The 21294-nt window shown below is 37.5% G+C and overlaps 1 protein-coding gene across 1 annotated transcript in view; it reads left to right on the top strand.

Annotated features, from left to right (window-relative positions):
• fam49bb (family with sequence similarity 49 member Bb) overlaps positions 1 to 16530 on the top strand; it is a 57122-nt gene extending 40592 nt beyond the window's left edge. The window contains exons 3-12 of the mRNA XM_060861761.1: positions 2455 to 2536; positions 4762 to 4883; positions 6329 to 6434; positions 8307 to 8446; positions 12302 to 12379; positions 13601 to 13717; positions 13828 to 13907; positions 14006 to 14132; positions 14409 to 14479; positions 15157 to 16530. Of these exons, the coding sequence (XP_060717744.1) occupies positions 2464 to 2536; positions 4762 to 4883; positions 6329 to 6434; positions 8307 to 8446; positions 12302 to 12379; positions 13601 to 13717; positions 13828 to 13907; positions 14006 to 14132; positions 14409 to 14479; positions 15157 to 15220 (978 nt within the window). The 5' untranslated portion in view covers positions 2455 to 2463 and the 3' untranslated portion in view covers positions 15221 to 16530. The remainder of the gene's footprint in view (positions 1 to 2454; positions 2537 to 4761; positions 4884 to 6328; positions 6435 to 8306; positions 8447 to 12301; positions 12380 to 13600; positions 13718 to 13827; positions 13908 to 14005; positions 14133 to 14408; positions 14480 to 15156) is intronic.
• The last annotated feature ends 4764 nt before the right edge of the window (positions 16531 to 21294 follow it).

Here is a 21294-nt window from a genome sequence, read left to right as displayed (position 1 = left end):
GTTGTTTAGAGGAGATTTGATTTGATCTAAATTGGACCGTAAGTGTTTGAAAAATTGTGTATTTCATGGTAGCTCGAATTCTATGGGACATACTAATTACTATTGAACTCAATCATGAAATTCATGTATATATTTAAATGATCAACTTTTCCCTCAAGTTGTCAATAATGTGATTTGAATAAAAAATTGTTGTTAGAATAGAATTGAAATAAAATGTAATTAGAAAAAAATGCAGAATCAAAGCATTTCATTCCACTTTGGAAACTGTGGCAACGGACCCAACATTATGCGTGTTACTAATCGGATATATCTTATCTTATTTACGGTTTGGACTCTTCTGAATATTCCACAGTCATCCATAGCCAGGAACCCAAGAGAGCAAAACTGACCATGCACTTAGAAGGAGAAGGATGGCATAACTCTCTATTCCTTATCAGCCACTAGCCAGCCATGGGCATCTATGAGCTAATAGATGCAGAAATGGGCAGATAGAGCTTTCCTCCAAGAGTATGTCTCAGTCTCCAAACAATTTGCATTAACAGCAGGTTAAAAACAATCAGTTAGCTGGCTTAATGTGCCTCAGAGGAAGCATGTGATAGTCTTTGCTCTCTCATTGGTAGCTGATGTGTGATGTGGACAGCTGCCTGATGAATGGGAACTGGCCATGAGTAAAATAGGGAGAAAACTGGGGAAAAATCTCTGAATGCTTATGCACAAGATTATGTAACAACCTCACTATTAGCGTGGGAAAAGGAACAGTTTGAGTGCTGATTGACATCAGTCTCCCTTTGCCTCTGTCTTCCTGCCTCTGATGCTATCATTTTTCTTCTTCTTTCAAAGTTATTCACCACCTGTGTGTTTTTCACTGTTCCTGGCCTCGCATATGGGGAAGGCAGATTCTCTGTGATCTGTCATTGATAAAGTGTGGGATGTGTGTGAGAATTTCCAGAGGACTGCATGAACTTGTTTTCTGCAGTCTACAGGTTTTACCACTCATCAGAGGAGAGGGTAGCCTGGGAAAATGTTCTCTCCCAGGTGCACACTTTCTAAGAATCAACCGACAAAATCCCCCAACTGTAAAATACCTTAGATTCCTGCCCATGAATCTGTAGCTAACACTGGGGTTGAACTTAATAAATGCTTGGTACAGTGTTAGTCGGTTACCTCAGAAGCCTCAGAGTCTCATTCTGCCTATTTTCTGTATGAATATTTGTTCACATTGACAACAGCAATTGACAAGAATATTTATTATAGTCAAAAGAATATATTACTTTATGTAATGACAAATCCCCATATCAATTATCCACAACAGGTGCAATGTTGAATGCACTTTCACAAAACCAAGGCTTCAGTCCCCACTGTGCCTGTTTTTAACACGACTTTTAATGCCTCACCCTATACTCACACTAGCAAACGATGTGTGTTATACTAGATTCAATGGCAGATTAGCAGAAAGCAAAGTTACTGTACCAGCCACATACACTCACCAGAAGCACCAATACAACTGCTGCTTAATTTTTCTTAGTAATGTCTCTATTCACAATTAACAAGAGTCAGCATGGTTCTTTGGAAATATTCTCCTATTTTTAGTAAATGAACTAATTGCAGGCACAAATTTCAAAACTAAGGTGCAGGAGGACCTGAAGATATTTTGGATCACACGTTGACTGGATTATATTGTAGATTCATTTGTGGCAATTGTTTAAATTGTTTACATCTTAATTCAGATGTTGGTATGTTGTGCTGTCGTTTTGTTGTTTTCTGCTGTTGCTGAAATCACAGCATTACACTCATACAAATCTCTTTTTGCCGCTTCCTAGTGTGTCAGGTCCGAACTCTCAGGTAAGCGTCAGGGTGTTTTTTTGCACGATGAAATTGTCGCTTTGAAAAGAGAAGACATCGTGGCCTGTAGTGTGACCACAATGCTCTTAACCCTGCGTCCTTTTCCCAGGAGGATACAGAACTAAAGCTATTTAGAGCACTGTTCTAAAAACTGTGTTTTTATTTCCTAATATTCTGACAGTGAAAGCTTGGGGCCCCTCTACAGGGAACTGAGTTTAAGCTCTAAGCAGACACGCACGGTTGGCATGAGGGACCAAAGCACAGGGATTCCTGTAACTCACATGCACTGTGTGGGTGTGTGGCAAGGCTTGCGGTTGGTGATGACATCTGGTAGGGTGTTCTCGGGCAGGAAAACCACACAGCCTGTCTGGAGGGTGGGGGGGTGGTGGGGGGGTGGGGGTGTCACATCTGGGTCCTGGTACCACTTGAGCAAGAAAAAGACTGAAAGCAATAAAAGCCCCACACCTTGGATGGGAGACACAAGAGGTTATAATATGCCTCGGAACACTAATGATGATTCTCATTATATTGATTTTTTTGTTGTCTGTCTCCATACAAATACTGTACATATGTTCAGGTCAAATGAACAAACCTGTCTCTTTCTCTTTTTAGGTATCTGTCATGGGGAACCTTTTAAAAGTTTTGACGTGTACAGACCTTGATGAAGAGCCCAACTTCTTCCTTGATTTTGAAAGTGAGTTTCTGTGTGCTTTTTCATTTGATGTGCAAATATGTTTAAAAGAAAATTCAAGCATTTTCAACCTTATCCCAATCCACTGTACCTGCACTGTATGTGCTACAAACAATAAGCTTGACATGGATTGCTTTACTGAGAAACAAATGAACAAATTCCATCAATAAACTTTTCAGACTGTGTTCAGAGTTGAAGTAGTGAGCAGCGGAGGCCTCATCTATTTGGCAAAATATTCCCTTGTTGCTCCCAATGCAATAATAGAGATAAAGATTTCAATGTGAATAACTAGCTAAAGATTTCAATGTGAATGTCCTATAACACACAGTTATCAGTTAGTAGTTTATCATTTATCTAGCCACTACGTAGCCACTTCAAAATATGTCTATTAAACCTACACCTCATAATAAAACTAAACAAAAAAACAGCTTTGGGGGTCCAGATCTCTTCACTGTAAAGTATTCAGTAGTTTATTCTGTTCTTCTCATACACGTATTGCTTGTTGGAGCATAATGCTGCATCTGGCATTGTGGGGTCTCTCATCTGTTTATTGGATTCATTATCCAAATTGATTAAGGAGTTTATGCAGCAATAATAAAATCCAAAAACTATATCATCTTACAACTTATACCTGACAGGCTATTTTCATTTTCAAGGCCTCCAGCTTGAGTTTTTACTGTATTTTTTTATTTTTTTTCCAAATTACAGCTTCCAGCAGTGTATAATGTCTGGAGTCAGAATAAGCTAAAATCAAGAACAGTTTCCTCAATAACAAGCAATCAAATATTATATTTACCCTCAAATCGAAGAATAGAACGTCGTCGTCCCTCAGCTGGACGCTTACTGCCATATGCACACATATGTAAATTTAGCATCAACTACATACATGTGCTTAGTGAAAGGCTTGAGGCTTAAAAAATGTTTCTGTATTTAAAGCTCGCTGAAGTTCAAAGCTGTGGCTGTGATTGTTTCTTAGAAGTTTCCAGTGTTTAAAATTCCACAGTTTTCTTTACTGCTCCATAAATGAGAATAAGCTCATCTGTGGAGGTCTGAGTAGAGCACATGTGTTTCCTGCTGGGTCTCAACATTGCAGTGTTTAGTGCACAACTCTCTGATTCAGCAGCTAATTAACAAGTCCTCCATGAGGTGCATCAGCTGTGTTACAGTGGGAAAGTGCTCAACTGTTCACGGCTGTGATCCAAACGGAATTTAACGTAACAGCACTGTAAAGCTGGTGCCACACACTTTACCTATTGTTTCAGACTAATCTTAGCAAGAACATTCAACAACTCTTCACTCTGTCTGTTATGAGATTAGAACTCACTTGGTTATATGAATATGTTATATAAATCCAATAAGATACCATTTTATGGTGTTTCACTATGACTTCCTTTTTACAGGCCAAAAATTAAACATTGCCTGAATATGTGTCTTAAATTTCCATTTTCAGTTGATTAAAGCATTCAGTATGATTAAAGTGATCCATCCAAAGTCTTAGCACTAGGAAGCAAAATCTGTCTTTTAAAATGGAACAGAAGACAAAGGGCTTTTCTTATTCTGCTCTTAGCTACCTTTCCTGTCCAAGTCATGTAGCTCTCTTTAGCCCTAGATGTGTTTTTTTTTTTTATCTTGCAGTTTACCAAACATGAACTTCACCACAGTGACTTCTTTATCTTTAGCGACTTCTTTCTTTTCAATCAGCAAGGGAACGTTTGTAGCATAACGTTTGTAGCTAGTACGATTGTATATTGGCTTGTGAACGACAGCAGGTGAAGAATGGAGAAGAATGCTGACATATTTAATCCTAGATTATTTCTTCTCATGTAGTATTAATTTCTTTGTTTATTTCTTCACAAGCAGTATTGTTTGATAGATGTAAACCTCACCATTCTATATAGGAAACATGCATGAAGTATTAAATAAACTTTTTTATTACAGAGTGTGAACACAGAGTTGTTTAATATAAATTATGTGTTTCTTCTTCACTGTGTTAATTGTTCCCAAATCTATGCAGCATTTGAAAATGTTACTGATACAGTTTTCAGAAACAATTTGATGTGAGTCATTCTATGATGGCCACATGTGAACTGGCATTTAAAAATATAATACGGCATGACATTTTTATTGCATTAAATTTTTAAAACTTTTTTCGAGATTATTTTTACATTTCTCATACAGTTTCAGGTCTGGTATGATTATAGCAAGTATGTGTATCTTTTGTTTTCTAGATGCACAGCCAACGGATGCAGAGCGAGAGACATGGAAGCAAGTGGATGTGGTTCTAAAGGATGCTCGGGCGATTCTTGATGAACTTCAGGCCTACAATGGGGCTGGGAAAGAGATAAGAGAGGTACAAACAGATCTATCTCTTCTCATTTACTTACTTTCTTATCTTCTCGTTTTTTTTTTGGATTTGCTTGTTAATAAATCTGATTTTATGTTAGGAAATGTTAGAAAGTTGAAAGTATTAACCGTTTTTTCCTAATAGCCTTTAATGTTGGGTGAAGGTGGAAATTCAGAATTTTTTTTGGTTGTGTAAATAAAATGATTATTTGTGTATATTTATGGCTGTGTTCAAAACCACATACTAGTAACAAAAAAAAACCTGGTAAATGTATTCAGTGAAAAGTATGTCAAAACTTACCCAGTATTACCATTTGTTTTTTTTGCACAAATTTAGCCTTTTAATGTTTGCCTGGTCTTTTATAGGGTCAAGGTTCTCCATTTGTCCCGTACATATTACATGCATGTGATGTAATTTAGTGAAATGGTTTTCTTTAGTTTCTTGTTCCACATTTCGGCGTTGAACAAAACCCATAATGTAAGGTCAATAAAGTCAGGACATATTCACACACAATAAATAATAGACAAAAAATCGAATAGATATATGATGATCAAAATATGATAGACCAATAATAAAATAATAATAAACATATTGCAATATTGTAATATATAATGGTTTATGGTGAAATGAAATGTCTAGAATTTTCTAGAAGAATACCGTGTGAAACAAATTCCCCTATAGTGCAAACTGTTTTGTGTTTTAACTGCCTAAACTATTTGCTTCTCTTAAAAACATTCATATTTCATCAAGGCATGCTGACAGTTTCTGTTTAGTAATATGAATAGTTGTGGAACATATGAATAGAAATTGAGCTTACCACATCTACATCTCTATGCAAGTTCACTGAATGTGAAGCTTGGCTTTATGTATACAACAACAATGTTACTGAATTTAATGGGGTTTAGTTATATTTGTATTTGTAGTGTGTAGACACATGCACTGGAAAAGCTCCAAGCGATCAGGCATCCCATGTAGTGGTATTCAGTTTCTCAATTGATCACGCCTTTGAGTTATTCAGAAAGGGTGTCAATGTGACTGATGGCCATGTTGCCACAGTGACTGTTGCTATACCAACTCAGTTGCCAGAGCACGCCAGCTTTGCCATAACTACTGGTGAATGAAGATGAATGCTTCTTTTTATTCTCTCTTTTAATTCACACCGCATTCTTTTTTTATTGGCAAAACCATTAATTACAGTTAACACGATACACACCATGTTTATCAAAGGTTAATTCAAAGAAAGTTCAAAAGTAAAAAAAAAAAAAAAAAACACTGATTTATGATTTATGTGGTTATTTAAAATAAACAAACGTGTAGTATAAAGCTTGTGTACATTTTCATATTGATGTACTATCTTTCAGCTCTGCTTCTGATAACCCTTTTCCTGTTGTGCTTGTGTTTTTAATTCCTATTTTGAATGTCACTCTGGTATTATTTATTTATTTCTTCAGGCAATCCAGAATCCTAATGACGAGGCGTTGCAGGACCAGGCTTGGGCTGCTGTTGTGCCACTTGTGGGAAAACTTAAAAAGTTCTACGAGTTCTCTCAGAGATTAGGTAACTCCTCATTTCTTTACAGTCAAATCTGTGGCTGACCCTGCTAATGATATAGAGCAGTTAGAGTATAATGTTGGCTAGAGTTTTTTGAAGGCGCAATAGTGTCACCGATGTCAGGAATTTATTTATTTATTTATTTATTTATTTTATTTTCATTTTCATTTTTTTTGTTGCTCTCAACATGTCTATTTAACTCCAGAAACTTTTAGCAAATGCTGATCAGATGTTGTGTATCAACTCAAACAAACAGCTGAGAGACTCTGGAGAGTCTGTGAGTGCCATATCTTATATGTCCCATAGCTTATTCTACATATGAAAGACTGTTCGGTTACAGGGGTTTATAAGGCTTCATGAACAAGTTCATTTAATTTTATAAAACATTCACAATTCTACTCTAACTGTAACTTTCATAGAAATTGTTCCAATCAGTGTTTAATAGAAAAGCTTTCAAATGTATATACTGTACTTATAATTTCTGATGAAAATGTAGACATATGTTAAAAGGGTGCGGAATAGAGGCTATAATTTTGTTGGTGACCAAACAGAAAGATGAACATGAACATTAAAGCCGTGAGCAGCCTCCTGACCCTTTACACCATTAACGTTAGCATCATTGGGAAAGAAACATGCAGAAGAAACATGACTAGACTCCAGGCTGGGTCTTTCCTTGAAATCTGCCCTTAATACTTTAATCTAATGTAATCCACAACCTCACCCTAAATGTGTGATGTAACCCAGTGAAGTAGGTCAGTTTTACCCGCCAATTTGACTTGAACTCACTTATCAGGTCACCAGCACCCTTTAACTGTCTTGCGGCAAATTGGCAGATGATCCCAACACTAAGGCCCAAATTGGCTTGACCTGTCCGTGTTGATTACTTTATTAACAGTGCCGTTTTTTTTAACTCAGTAATTATATATTATAAATAAAATGGTAAATAAAATTGATGCTTTTCTCAAATGCTGCTTCAGAAAGTACATCAGCCCAGCTTTATCCTTAGCATGATCAGTTGGCATGCCACTTTACACTCATCCTTCCCTCACTGCAATCTCCCACGTTGCTTTGGGCTGAACTGATCTGATATAAAGTGACATCCCCCACTTCTCCATCCCCAGCATCCCCCTGTGCCAGGGTGCTAGATTCTCTGTTTTGAATGTCATTGTGTCGAAATCTTGGAACTGTGTATTGACCATGGTTAATTCTACATCTTAAACCTTTAACTGTTTTTAAAGGCTCATTATAAATGATGTTTTTAACTTTTGAAAATGCAAAGCAGTTCTTTTCTTATTTAATGTTTTTCCAGTGCCAGTTTGGATTAAAGCTGCAGCTGAAGTTAATTGGAATCAGCCAGCTTGACTATGACAACGTAGCTATAATTTAAATTGAGTTGTGTTATGTAATGTGATCCCTGATGCACACTGTGTTTATGCTGTGTATTAAAGGGAGACAATAAGAACTGAAGATGTAGGCTAAGCTCAGCTTGTTGCTCACTTAAGGGTTTTGGTCATCTAGTATAACACTGGACCACAAGACATCATTAAGTAAAGCTGTTGTAAGAGATACATAAACTCATGCCTCTGTGTTTATTTCTTAATAGAAGCATGTGCCAATAGATGGATAAAATTATTTCAGATTTTATTATGAACATATTTGAAAATAGGTTCAATAATAATGAAGAAATATTCATGCAATCTGATATAATTGAAGATACACTCAGATATATAGCTATATAGAATATCACTGCAGAAAGCATGCTAAATTCATTTATATGTTGTATTTCAAAACATGAAGACTTTATCTCATTTAGAGAAAAGAAAATCTAAACTTTAAATGTCTGTAAACTGTATCCTTTGTTGATCTTTGTCATTGCAGAAGCAGCTCTGCACAGCCTGTTAAGAGCCCTGACCAACGAGACATACAGTGATGCCACACAGCACCTGGAGCGAGAACAGGCCCTTGCCAAGCAGTTTGCTGAGATCCTGCATTTCACACTCCGATTTGATGAACTGAAGGTGGTTTGCACACTTCAAGCACACTACACACACACAGACTGATGAAATCTAATCGTTTATACCACTGCACTTTTGAATTTTGTTGAACACTTTTGAAGGTGTTGATAATTTTATAAAACAGCAGCTAATTAATTTCTCAATGAATTAATAGTTATGGAAAATAGTTGTAGTATAAGCAGAATTGCACACTCAATATGCTGTTATATGAAAATAATATACTTCAGAGTGTTCAGAGCCTCTGCTTCACGCCATGTTTTATTTGTCTGATGACATCACAGTCTGTTGTGTGTTCATATTTACCTTTTCCTATTTTATATTTCATGATTTTACAGTGGAGAGTGTAGTTAGGGCTTGTTTGTAGGTTTTATAAATATTTATTGAATAGTTTCCAATTGTGGGCCTTTTTTGCATAGCCTAATATAGCCTACAGAATAAGAATTTATTAATTTATTTATTTGAGAGTCTATAAGTCTCTCAAAAACGACAGTGTTCATAAGTGTTCAGGACTGTGCCATTCACACGACAAAGAATTTTACTTCATGAATAGCCAGCTCCTTTGTTTTTAATTCACTTTTATTATTAATTGTTTATACCTGCTGTCATTTCACAATTCTAAACACCTCTAAAGGAGAAATAATCATGAAGACATTCTTATCTTTTCAAATAATGTAATGGTTTCTGTTTACACAGGAGCCCTCATCCTTATCCTGCTTAAGGGTTTTTGTGTTGTTTTATTGAAAATTAAATGTATTATTACACTAAGATGTAAAAGAACAGTTAACTATCAAAAGAACGTTTCTGGAGACTCTGTTGATTACAGATGAACAGGCTGTATGCTTTCAGATCATCAAAATACTCTAAATAGATCTGACATTTATCAGTATGCCATTCCTTGAACAAACTGAGTGCACGTTTCATTTGTGCATCTTTTAGATTATTGGTACAAACAGAACAGAGACATATGACATAGAATTACAGAATGAAAGCTCATTGGGTTTCAACTTTCTCCTTATGTTTTTTTTATTCAGGATTACACCACATCACTATTCATTTCTTAATTCTTGATTTTGCTCCCAGTTAGAGATTGCTGTGGCATCAAAGCTGGGCACAACAGAATAGTGTTTAGTAGGAGCAACATATTCACACACTTATATGGTGCTCCACATAATTTAAGACTATTATGTGGATAAGCGGACAATAAGCGGACTTAGAAAAAATAATTACAAGGAAAACCATCTAATCATCGATGTAGTGAGATGTTGGATAAAGTTTTGGGTGTCAATGCTTTGTAAAGTTCAGTATGTTTTCTGACAGTGGAACGTCACCAGGACAGAGATGTTTGCACTTTCTGGTTTCTCAGTAACATGACAAGCTGCAGGTTTATATATATAGGATAAGACTTTAAGATTTAAAGTTATTTATTGTCCTGTGCACAGTAAGGAAACAAGTTTCCCAGTACAATGTGCTTGCTGTCCACAGTGAATGCCCGACAAGTACAAAAAAGTAAACTATGTAAAAAAAGTATAATACAGTAAAGTTGAAAAAAATCAAATGCACGCATAAATACAAACTTAGTTTAAAAAAATAAAAAACTATGCAGCAGGAGACTAAAAACATATAGAAATATAAATTGTTATATATTACATATGTGCAAAACAATGTTGCCATAATAGCAGCAGCAGTAACATTAAAAATGTGCAACTGTGGATAATGATAGTAATGGCATTCTATCTATTTTGTCTTATATTTGAAAAACAGAAATAACAGGAATGAACTTGTCTTACATCATTGGCAAATTGGTATGGTGTAAGAGGAATAAAACACTTTGGCACATGCTGTTACATGCTAAATATTTAACTACATCAACTAACCCCAACACTGATTATTTTTACCCTAACGCTGATTATTTGACAGCACTCCCCATCGTGTTTTATTCCGATTCCTTTATAACTTGGTAAATTGAATGTTTTTGGAAATGTAAAACTCTTAACACTCAAGTCACAACAGAGGACGGTTTCTCCTCAGAAGCTGGTTAATGTCCAGGCTTATTAGAGTAACATGCTTCGAAGTCACAGTAATTGCAGGATAATGCGTTTATCACTTAGCTAATGAGGAGACTGCTTGTAGTAGTGCACCTGTTCAATACCCAAGGGATCTACAGTTGGATTAAAGTGACAAGTGAGACATTTATTTTCTCGTTGTTGCACGGTGGCCACCATTATTTTTGGCAACACCTCCAGTGTTTTTCACTCCCTTTAAAACTCTGAGAAAAACATGCTTCAACTGCACAGTAGAGACTTTAATAAAACCCCATCACTTTGAGTTACCCAAATATTCGTCTGTGCCCTTCATCAGTATTGTACTTCCCGTCAGTTAGTTCATGCACATCCTTCTACTGCACTCGACCTGCATGTCTGTGTTTGAGACACTGCTACATCTTTAAAGGGTTTGCATGTATTTTAGCTAATGTGGCCACAGAAGCTGACCTCATATGTCACAAGCAATCAGATCCACTTCTGTCTAGTCTGAGCCTTGTTTGTCCCAAAGATATTTTCTCCCACTCTCTCACTCCCTCCATGCTAGAATGAACACACACACACACCCCAAGGCAGTGAGATGAGATGGCCCAATTAAAGATTCCCCCAGATGGGGGTGCTAAAAGCAGACAGGTAGGGGGTGGAAGGTGGCATGCCATCCATCCTTGCCCTCCTTGGTGCATCAGCTTGGTACTGTGACCTAATTTAGCCTGCCAGTGTAATTCAGTACACTAGAAAGGGTAGAATATTCCATCTAACTCTGCAGAGCCGACACAGTAATGGACCACACCCCTGAAAAAAACAGCTCCTACATAGACTTATTTATAACATTTAAATCGCATGAGACTAACCTCAAGTTAGCCAAAGCATCTGTTCCGTTTTGTTGAGGGTGGAAATATGATGTGCTACACCAGAGGCGTTATTATGTGAGGATGAAACCTGTGGTTACATACAGTTGCTTTGTCCATTGGAATGTTACATCTCATTGAAATTTCAGTCTCCTTGTCCTTTTGAGTAAACTACCTATTATTATGAATTATGACCTGAATCATGATTTCCTGAATCTGTCCGTCCTTTCACCTAACTCAGATCTCCGAAACCATCATGGAGGTTTTATTAAAAGCTAAATTAAATTTGATGTCACATACAAAATCATACACAGTGCGACATGTAGTGAAATGTTTTTTACAACTCTCCTTGATATAAAAAAAAAAAAAACTGAGGCAATTAACACTAATGTAAAAGAATAAAAAAATACAAATAAGATGTAAACAAAATAATATAGAACATATATTGCATATAGTGAAATTATGGTGAAAAAACTGAAATAAGAGAATAAATAGATAAAATATATATTAACGGTAGTATCTGATTGCAGTGATTGATATGTATATGGTACAGTGATGTATAAATAGTCTGATGAACATAAATATAGAATGTTATATAATGATATTTAATTATATAATCCTACACTACATGCTCTTCTATACACTGGCATCATGTCTAATGTACCTTACCTCTGCTTAGTAACAGCTAATGAGATCAATTAGAGAAAAAATGAGCCAAATGCTTTGAAAACCAGGGTCAAGGAGAGTCATAATCCATTTAATCCTGTCTATGTGCCTTGCATTTCAAATACTTTTTTCTGCATTTGTCAAATTTTCCTGTCTAAGAAGGTCATGCACTTGACCTATAACTCATAACTTGAGTCTGTGCTGAAGGTAGTTGCAGCAGTGCCACAAAGAACACACACACACACACACACGCGGCTTAATTTACAGAATTATTAATATTTTTTAAATCTTATTTTCCCTCTAAGATGACAAATCCTGCCATCCAGAATGACTTCAGTTACTACAGGAGGACTCTGAACCGCATGAGAATTAACAACGTCCCAGTAAGTACCTATAGAGCGCTAAGGCAGGTCTATCTGCTTGTATAATATATTGCGTCCAATCCAATTTTCTTCTTCCAATCACACTATTTATTTCATTCTCACTGTTTCAATTTGTATCTGAATAAGTGCTGTCTTTACCACATGTCCATCACACAGGTCCAAAACACCCCTTTGGGGACCACTGAGACTGAGTAACGGCTGCCTCCACAGGCCAGATAAATTTGAGGTGTTTGCATTGAGAAGTGCACTGAGGAGTCACACTCATGCACCTGAAACACTGTACATACAAACACCCATGAGATACATTTCTCTTGAGACCTAAAATCTGAAATGAGATCTGCCTAATGTTCACCCATGAGATCCTCCTCATGCTGATCCCAGAAGAGTGTGGCTGGTAATCCCCTCTCTTTCCTCTCTGCTGAGCTCAGTGACCCCTCAGCCATGGCTGCTCCCTAGAGCCCCAGTACAGCAAGTCAGCTCAGTAGCCTTAAGCCATGAGCAGGTACTAAACCAGCGTTAAATTTGGGACATGTTTTGGGTTTGGTCCTACCAGAATTTGCAGGTGTATGTAATTTATTCTACTATGAATTCAGTCATTCATGAAATTGAGTGAGGAAACGAAACAAATGTATTTGTTTGTAGTCTTAGTAATAGCTCTGTATAGCATACATTAAACTCTGTGAGTCTGTAATTAAGTATGGATTAAACATCACAGCTGTTTCTAGAACTTTCAGTTCTGCCAGAGGTCAAGTAGTGCTGACCATCTCACCATGTGCATAATCATCCCAACACTTTATCAGCCTCTCATTTGACTACCACAGGACATTAAATTAATTATTTACATAATTAATACCATAACATAAATAATTAAGATCATTTTTAATGTGCTGAGTTATGAATGATGCATTAGCAGCCTTGGTCCTGGGGGCATACTATGCTGAAAAGTTGAGTTCTAATACATTCCTTCAGTATCTGAATCTTACAGGCAGGTGTTTAGCATCCATGAGATATCCACACTGGGAAACAGTTTATATATCTCATTTAACTGTGTATGTAATCTCATTTGAATTACTGTTTCCTACAATCATACCTATTGTTCTGTCAATATTTTGGATATAGTTGGTTTAGCTGTAATAAGATTTACAGTTTCTGTCCTTTTTCTTCCTGACACTGTTGTGTTTTTCTGCAAATAAATGAGAAGAATTCTGTATTTCTTTGCAGGCAGAAGGAGAAAATGAGGTCAACAACGAGCTAGCCAATAGAATATCACTATTTTATGCAGATGCCACACCCATGCTGAAGACGCTGAGTGATGGCACGACAAAGTTTGTATCTGAGGTAGGAAATGACAGTCTTCCAGTTAAAATGAACAACACAGTCCTAATTGCCATGTCAATAAGATACGGAAAGGACCAAATTCTGAAGAAAGACATTGTATTTTTCTACAGAACAAGAACTTACCTATTGAGAATACAACAGATGTGTTGAGCACTATGGCAAGTGTGTGTAAAGTCATGCTAGAGACACCGTAAGTTGTTCTTCCTCACTTATTTAAAAAATGTAAAGTATGACTGATTTAAAAGTCTTAGTGTCAGTCACAAAGTATCTTATGTGTGACCCTTGCAGTGAGTACCGTAGCCGTTTCAGCAGTGAGGCCACCGTGTCGTTCTGCTTGCGCGTCATGGTGGGTGTCATCATCCTTTATGACTATGTACATCCTGTCGGTGCTTTCGCCAAGTCCTCCAAAATAGACGTGAGTAGATTTTTAATTATAAACTGATTCTTCTTTCATGAATGCTGATGTCAGTCTGGTTTAGGTTAATATTTATGATTGTCTGTACTGTTGGGACTAATCATAATGCTTATTCATATGGATCAAAAACAAACGTTAAAATATTGAATTTTTCATGTAGCACCTTGATAATCAAATCAACGAGAAATCAAGCACATATCAAGCCTGTCACTATGGTCTATCATAGTGTGAGTATAATTATTCTAACCTCACTGCACTATTTGTGTCGCTGAACAGATGAAAGGATGCATAAAGGTTCTCAGAGATCAGCCCCCAAACAGTGTGGAAGGCTTATTAAATGCTCTCAGGTAAGAAAAATAGGAGACACCTTCTGGACCGGAATCATATAATTGTGTGTGTGCGTGTTGTGTGTGTGTGTACATATAATGTACTTAATTACTTAATTGTTGGTAGGTAGGTATGTATGTCCATGTGTACATTATTAGGAAAATGATCATCTCTCTGTGAGCTGCACATACATGCCTTTCTCTAATCAACCAATCGTTTAGCAGCAGCAGAAGGCTATCATGCAGATTCAGGTCAAAAGCTTCAGGTAATGTTAATTTCAAACATCAGAATGAAGAAAAAGTGTGATCAAGTGTAAGAGTTTACACAGAATGGTACAAAAACCAAAAAACACATACTGAGAGGCAAGTGGAAACACCTTGTTGTGAATACAGTTCAGAGAATGTTATCTTATAAAATTTTGTGAGAGCCAGGTCAGGCAATAATTTGGATGAGCCACCTTTTACAGAAACATATGCCATGAAATTTTTGTTTGTAATGTTTTATCTTTTGCACTATACATTGTTATGAAGCAGCCCAATAATACTTTAATTAATATAAATAGCATACAAATACAGATTGACAATAAAAACACGGGTTGTTGGCTCTCTCAACAGGTATCTACATAGATATTTAATTCATAAGATGAATTAAGTTCTTATATTAAAATGAACAGTCTAATCTTTTTTTTCCTGTACAGGTACACGACAAAGCATCTGAATGACGAATCAACTGCTAAGACCATTAAAAGCATGTTGCAGTAAGCAGCAGCTTGGGGTTACACACCACTGGCCTCCCATAAGTGTTCAGGGGACACACTCCCTCCCGAACAACAGCAATGCACAGAATGTTTTTCCTTTTTCCTAAAGTCAAAATCAGACATACCATACTGTTGGCATTTTTTTTCTTTTTGTGCCAAATCACCTTTTGCCGAAACCTTGATTTTAACACATACAGCCATACTAATGATGGCAGCTACATTATAGAAAATTTGTTGTTTTTTTTAATTATTAGGTTTATTTTGTCTGTTTTCCTTTAAAAGGGAGGGAGAGTGTTTTTGACTTGAAAAAATACAGTATATTGAGAGAGAAATCTAAATAAATATTTTATTTTGTTTGAATAAATATTTAATATCATGTCCTCTGCATGGCATAATGTTGTATTTAAGGAAAAAAAAAAAAACAGAACTAGTGTTTCAAAATTGTCTGACTGCTTGGTTGTGTACATGTTCCAAAATAAGTGAATTTAAATTATGTTTTGCTATGGTACTAGTCAAAACTGAGGATTTCAGATTGTAGTAATGTTTCAATTTTATATTTTTTATAGGTTTTGATTTATGTTTTTCATAGCTGTGATTTATGTTCTTCTGGCTTCAATATTTCTGGTGGATTAAAAGTGAGATTTTGTTGTATGATGACATGAAATGCGCTGTTTAAAAAAAAAAACAATTAAAAGATGCTTTCATTTTTGTAACTGTTTTTTTATCTAGAGATTTTTTGGAGGGGTTTGTTTCAGAAACATTATTTTCATTAATGGTGTATTGTGTGTGATTTGGCAAATGAATGTACTTTTAAATTAACTTGAAATAATATTTTCACATACAAATTGTTTTTCTAAGGAATACCCAGATTATTGTTAGTTTTATTTCAATGCACATTGTTTGGTGTGTATTGATGACAGTTTTTAAAAATGTAATTAATAACCAGGAAAAAGATCTGACTAGTACTGAAAAACAAGCTCTGTTTATTTATTTCTCTTAAAGTCCTTTGTGTCCTTAATCCATTGATAAATAGTGTCCTTTATCCATTGATAAATAATGGTGTAGACAGTTTTATCCATCTTAAAGCTGACCACAACTTCAAGTTTGAATGTCTGTCTGTCTGTCTGTCTGTATGTCAGAGTTTCCCTCTACAGAGTATCCCAAAAGTCTACATACAGAGGGGAAATTAACAACCTTTTCCCATACATAGTTTATATCTTATATATTTTCAAGGTGACTCCATGTGTGTTTACAAAGTAATGGCAATCATGTTGAGGATGTTTTGTGAATAAAGTTACACTTTTGCTTAAAAAAGGTTTTAATTTCTCCTGTTTATCTATGCTTATTTTGAACAGAGCACTAGATACTAATAACTTTTTTAAAATGCCATAAATACAAATATCATAATTTCCTGTATTACAACAATTCAGTCATTTATCTTAAAAACTAGCACAAATGTAACCTACATGCCTATTTAAAGTTTTTTTTTTGTTTGTTTATTTATTTTTTAATAAAGGAATAAAAAGATCTGCATAAACGTACAGTAATTGAGAAAGATATAAGGGGGAAAATATATAAGAAAAATGAAAATTCACTCATTTGATCAATTCAACTGTAACCAGTGATCATGTAGGAGTTACCCTTGAAACCTTACGTTAAACAGTAGTGAGCCATGGTTAAACCTTTCCACATTTTGTAGTATTACAAACTGAAATGTCTTTAAGTTGTGAAATGTAAGATACAAATAAAAAAAGACCTGCTGCGACCATTACATCTTTTATGCAACCAAATTAGTCTTTACTTTATTCAACCTTCCAGAATCTGCTATTCCTGTTTTTGGGGTGACTTACATGTACTTAGAGCTTTGGGAGAGCTTTCACTTATTCACTTACAGTGAAAGACCATACAGTAAGGATGACATTTACATGTCCAGCATTCGGCAGACATTCTTATCCCAGAGCAACTTACATTTAACCTTATTTTATACAACTGAGCAATTTAGGCTTGAGATTTCTGTAAAGTCTGCAAATGTAAAGTGCCTTTCAGTAGGAATAGAAGACGTCTCACTTGGAGATTCTTATAGTTGTAGACCACTTTCACAGAAATAACGTTGCTCTATATAAAAATATTGTTTATTAAATTTCTTCACTTGCTAAAAATTTCAGCTGTGTATGTGACCAATAAATCTATGAGAAACATCTATATGGAAAATCTGTTAGTGCTGCTAGATCAATCTCTCCACTCTAATGTGACACAGAGAATAGTACAAAGTACACAATATCCATCAGCACAGAATCCAAATCGCTACAGCACACATGTAAATTCAAACAACAAGGCAGAGGTCAATACACAGTGAAAATCTGTAGGTGACAACTTTCCAGAAAAGAGGCAGGGGAACAATTTTACTTTGCAAGCCATGACGTTGTAACAAAATGGCCCTGCCCAGCTCCGACAACAAAAGGCAGGTTGGGATCCAGGTGCCGGAGGATGGGTGCTGTGGTAAATCTGGTTTTTAGATCCTCAAATGTTTTTTGATCAACGGGGGCCCACTGGAGTTTTTAAGGCTTTTCTCACAGGAGAGTCAGAAGGACAGCCACTGAGCTGTAGCTCATGATAAACTGTCAGTAAAAACTTGTGTATCCAAGGAAGCACTTCAATTCCTCGATTGTCACAGGTACAGGCGATTTTGTGACTGCTCGGACCTTGTTAGTGTCCATCTCCTCCCCATATCGCTGATCACATAACCAAGGAAGGAGATTGATCTATGAAACACTTTTTTGCCTTGACATAAGTTAAGTGTTGCAGTAGTCATGATAGGACTTGGCATGCTTACTTGGCTTATGTGTTGTTCCTGAGTGCTTGATTAGATAAAGATGTCATCAATGTACACTATGACATACCTTGAGCAAGTCCTTAATGATCTTGTTTCCAGGGCTGGGGGGCTTATTGGCAGAGGGTAAGGATAATGGTCTGTTATGGTGTTGAGGCCACTGCAATCAATGAACAGTCTAAGAAACCAGTGGCTAGGACCTCTTCAACATATTCTCCCATAGCACTTATTAATCAAGCATCGCGTTAGTTCAGGCAGGCCACGTAGTAAGCCGTATCAGCTGCTAATCAGCTGTCCTCGAAGCGCACCAATCCGGCACGACTTCCCCTCCTTTAAATCCTCGCCTCGAGCCGCTCCTACGCATCGCCGCTGCCTCGATCCAACACCCTCCTCCATCCCTGACTCCTCCGGATAGAACGTAGCCAGCACCGATCGAATCCTTCGCTATTCGCTCTCTCTCTCTCTCTCTCTCTCTCTCTCTCTCTCTCTCTCTCTCTCTCTCACAAAAAAAAACCCGTAATAAGCGAGCCTGTAATAATCTCGGTTCTGATTCTGCCTGCAGGGGGGTATTCATGTCTCCCAGAACAGAACCATCCCGCCAACACTAACTGTATGCTCACAATAACCTTCATTGACGAAGTGGTCCTGACTGAAATGGGATGGAGAGGGTAAAAACTTTGTTCTTTGGGGTTAGTGCTTTTAGGAAGGAGCTTAACAGAACAGTCCCATAGTCTGTGTGGGGGTCAAATGACAGCATTTTCTTTGCTGAAACCCTCTATCAAAGTACTCCTGTGGTACGTGGATGGATCCTGCAGATTATGGCCTTTCTATAGATCTGGTGCAGCACAGGAGTCGAAAGCTTCTCTGGAAACAGTGGAGAAGACAATGAGACGAAGTGGGAGAGCTCCTTGGAGCGGCAGGAGATGTGAGGGTCATGGGTACATGCCAGGGGAAATGCAGCATGACATGGTTTTTAGGAGGTGAGGCGAGGTTATTTTCTCAACATGAATAAGTCCAATCTACCGAGAAGGGAACAGTTTGGTGTGTCAAAAGGCCCTTATTCATAGGTTGTTTATCACAATAGTTATCCGTAAATGGGCTGAACAAGGTTTAATGGGGAGCTGGAGGTCTTAGGATTAGGTTGACTACCGAGCCAGAGTCTATCTGGGCAGGGACAGAATGACTCTGATTAGCAAGATGGATCTGGACTAAAATTGGTAAACTGTGTGGACTAGGAGAGGGGCTCACTGTAGGGGTTAGGGTTTTTTTTCGGGGAAGTCGGCAAAATGGTGTCCAACTTAGCCACAGTAAAATCACACCCATTGTCGAAGTAATTTATTTGGGCTTACCCAGGCCCTCATCTGCTGCATGGGCTTTGATGAAGTTCCATAAAACTCATCAGGCAGAGCCAACCTGGAGGGTTCAGGGCAGGAAGCGTGTTGTTCTTATAGTGCCTGAAGCAGGTGTGAATCCATTTGTGGAATTTATTAAAGAAACACAGGGCAAACACAGTAGAAGCAGCAGGCAAAATCATAATAAAAAAACAAGTAAATAGTCCAAAGTCCACAACATCTGTCAGTACAGTGCAAAAATCTAAATTTCTACATCGAGAAAAGTCAAAGGTCAATACACGGTGAAAATCAAACAAGAGAACAACACGGCTACAAATCGCAGGGTATTCAGACAATACTACACGACATGAGGGAGTAAATGCATGTTTTAAATTGTGGTAACCTAGAAGTGCTTGGCAAGGACCCAGCAGTCCTAATATTCGGGCGATGGCTTCCTATGGGTTCACTGTATTTTATAATGTAAATTCTAAACTATCCCTACCAAGATGGCGGCACGGCAGTAGCACGCAGCAGACACTCCGGATATAATATGGTGCTATTTGCATTTTTTATCCGACTATTCATAGTACATGGAAACCAGAGACAGCGGTGTTCATGTAAACAACCCCCAGAAGTTAATACAGTACAGAAATCGTCCACCAACCAACCTTCACAATGACGTGTTGGAAAGGCTTGCTGTGAAGACCTGGTCTCGAGTCCTCGGCGTTGCCTGATACCAGGACCAGGAAAGGGTACGCCGAAAGCGGTGCTTGAGGAAAAGGAAGCGCAGTAATCAGGCAGGTGTCCGTGCTAGACTAAAAACAAACCCTAGCTGGCCGGCCCTTCTGTCCATTCTACTTTCAAATGTTTGCTCCCTGGACAATTAACTGGACTACATCTAACTTGAATGCACTACACAGCAAAAGTTTAGAAACTGCTGTGCCTGTTTTCACGGAGACGTGGGTCAGCGACAAAATTCTGGACACTGCTATTCAGCTAGATGGGCTCACCTCATTTGGCGCCGACAGACATGCAGCTCTGTGCGGTAATGCTTGCAGTGGTGGTGTGTGTTTACATCAACAAGGAATGGTGCAAGAACTCTGTGCTTGTTTCTAGCTACTGTTCATCGTTAGTACAGTTTGTTAGATGCAGGTCATTTTATTTACCACAGGAATTCAACACGTATTTTATTGTCGGGGAATACCTTCCCCCCAGCATTAATGCTAAAGAGGCTTTATGTGAACTCTATTGGGCTGTTAGCGATCTGCAGAATGTTCACACTGATGAACTGTTTATTATTGCTGGAGATTTCAATCATGCAAATCTCAAATCAGTGTTCCCTAAATTCCATCAGTATGTGGACTTTGCGACGAGAGGGAAAAACACGCTGGATCTTGTTTACACAAACATTGCGCATGTGGCAGGGCATATAGGTGATCACGAACTAAAAGACAGCTTCAACAGCCTGTGATAGTGATGCCTCCTTCCCAGATGTGCTGAACGACTTCTACGCTCGGTTTGAGGTGCAGAACAACGTAGTGGACAATAAAGACACTTACATACGATTGCTGTTCATAAACTTTAGTTTAGCATTCAACACAATCATCCCTCAGCAACTGATTGAGAAGCTGAGCATGCTGGGACTGAACACCTCCCTCTGCAACTGGATCCTGGACTTCCTGACACATAGACCTCAGTCAGTCTGGATCGGGAACAGCATCTCCAGCACCAAAACACTGAGCACTGGAGCCCCTTAGCGTGTTCACCTTGTTGACTCACGACTGTGTAGGAATGCACAAATTCAAATCATATCATCAAGTTCGTCAATGACATGACCATGGTGGGTCTCATCAGCAAGACCGACGAGTCAGCATGGTGAAACAGCTAACTGCCTAGTGTAGAGCCAACAACCTGTCT

Source organism: Tachysurus vachellii, chromosome 25, assembly GCF_030014155.1.
Source record: "Tachysurus vachellii isolate PV-2020 chromosome 25, HZAU_Pvac_v1, whole genome shotgun sequence".
NCBI classification, from domain to species: Eukaryota; Metazoa; Chordata; class Actinopteri; order Siluriformes; family Bagridae; genus Tachysurus; species Tachysurus vachellii.
This window is presented reverse-complemented; position numbering and strand designations above follow the sequence as displayed.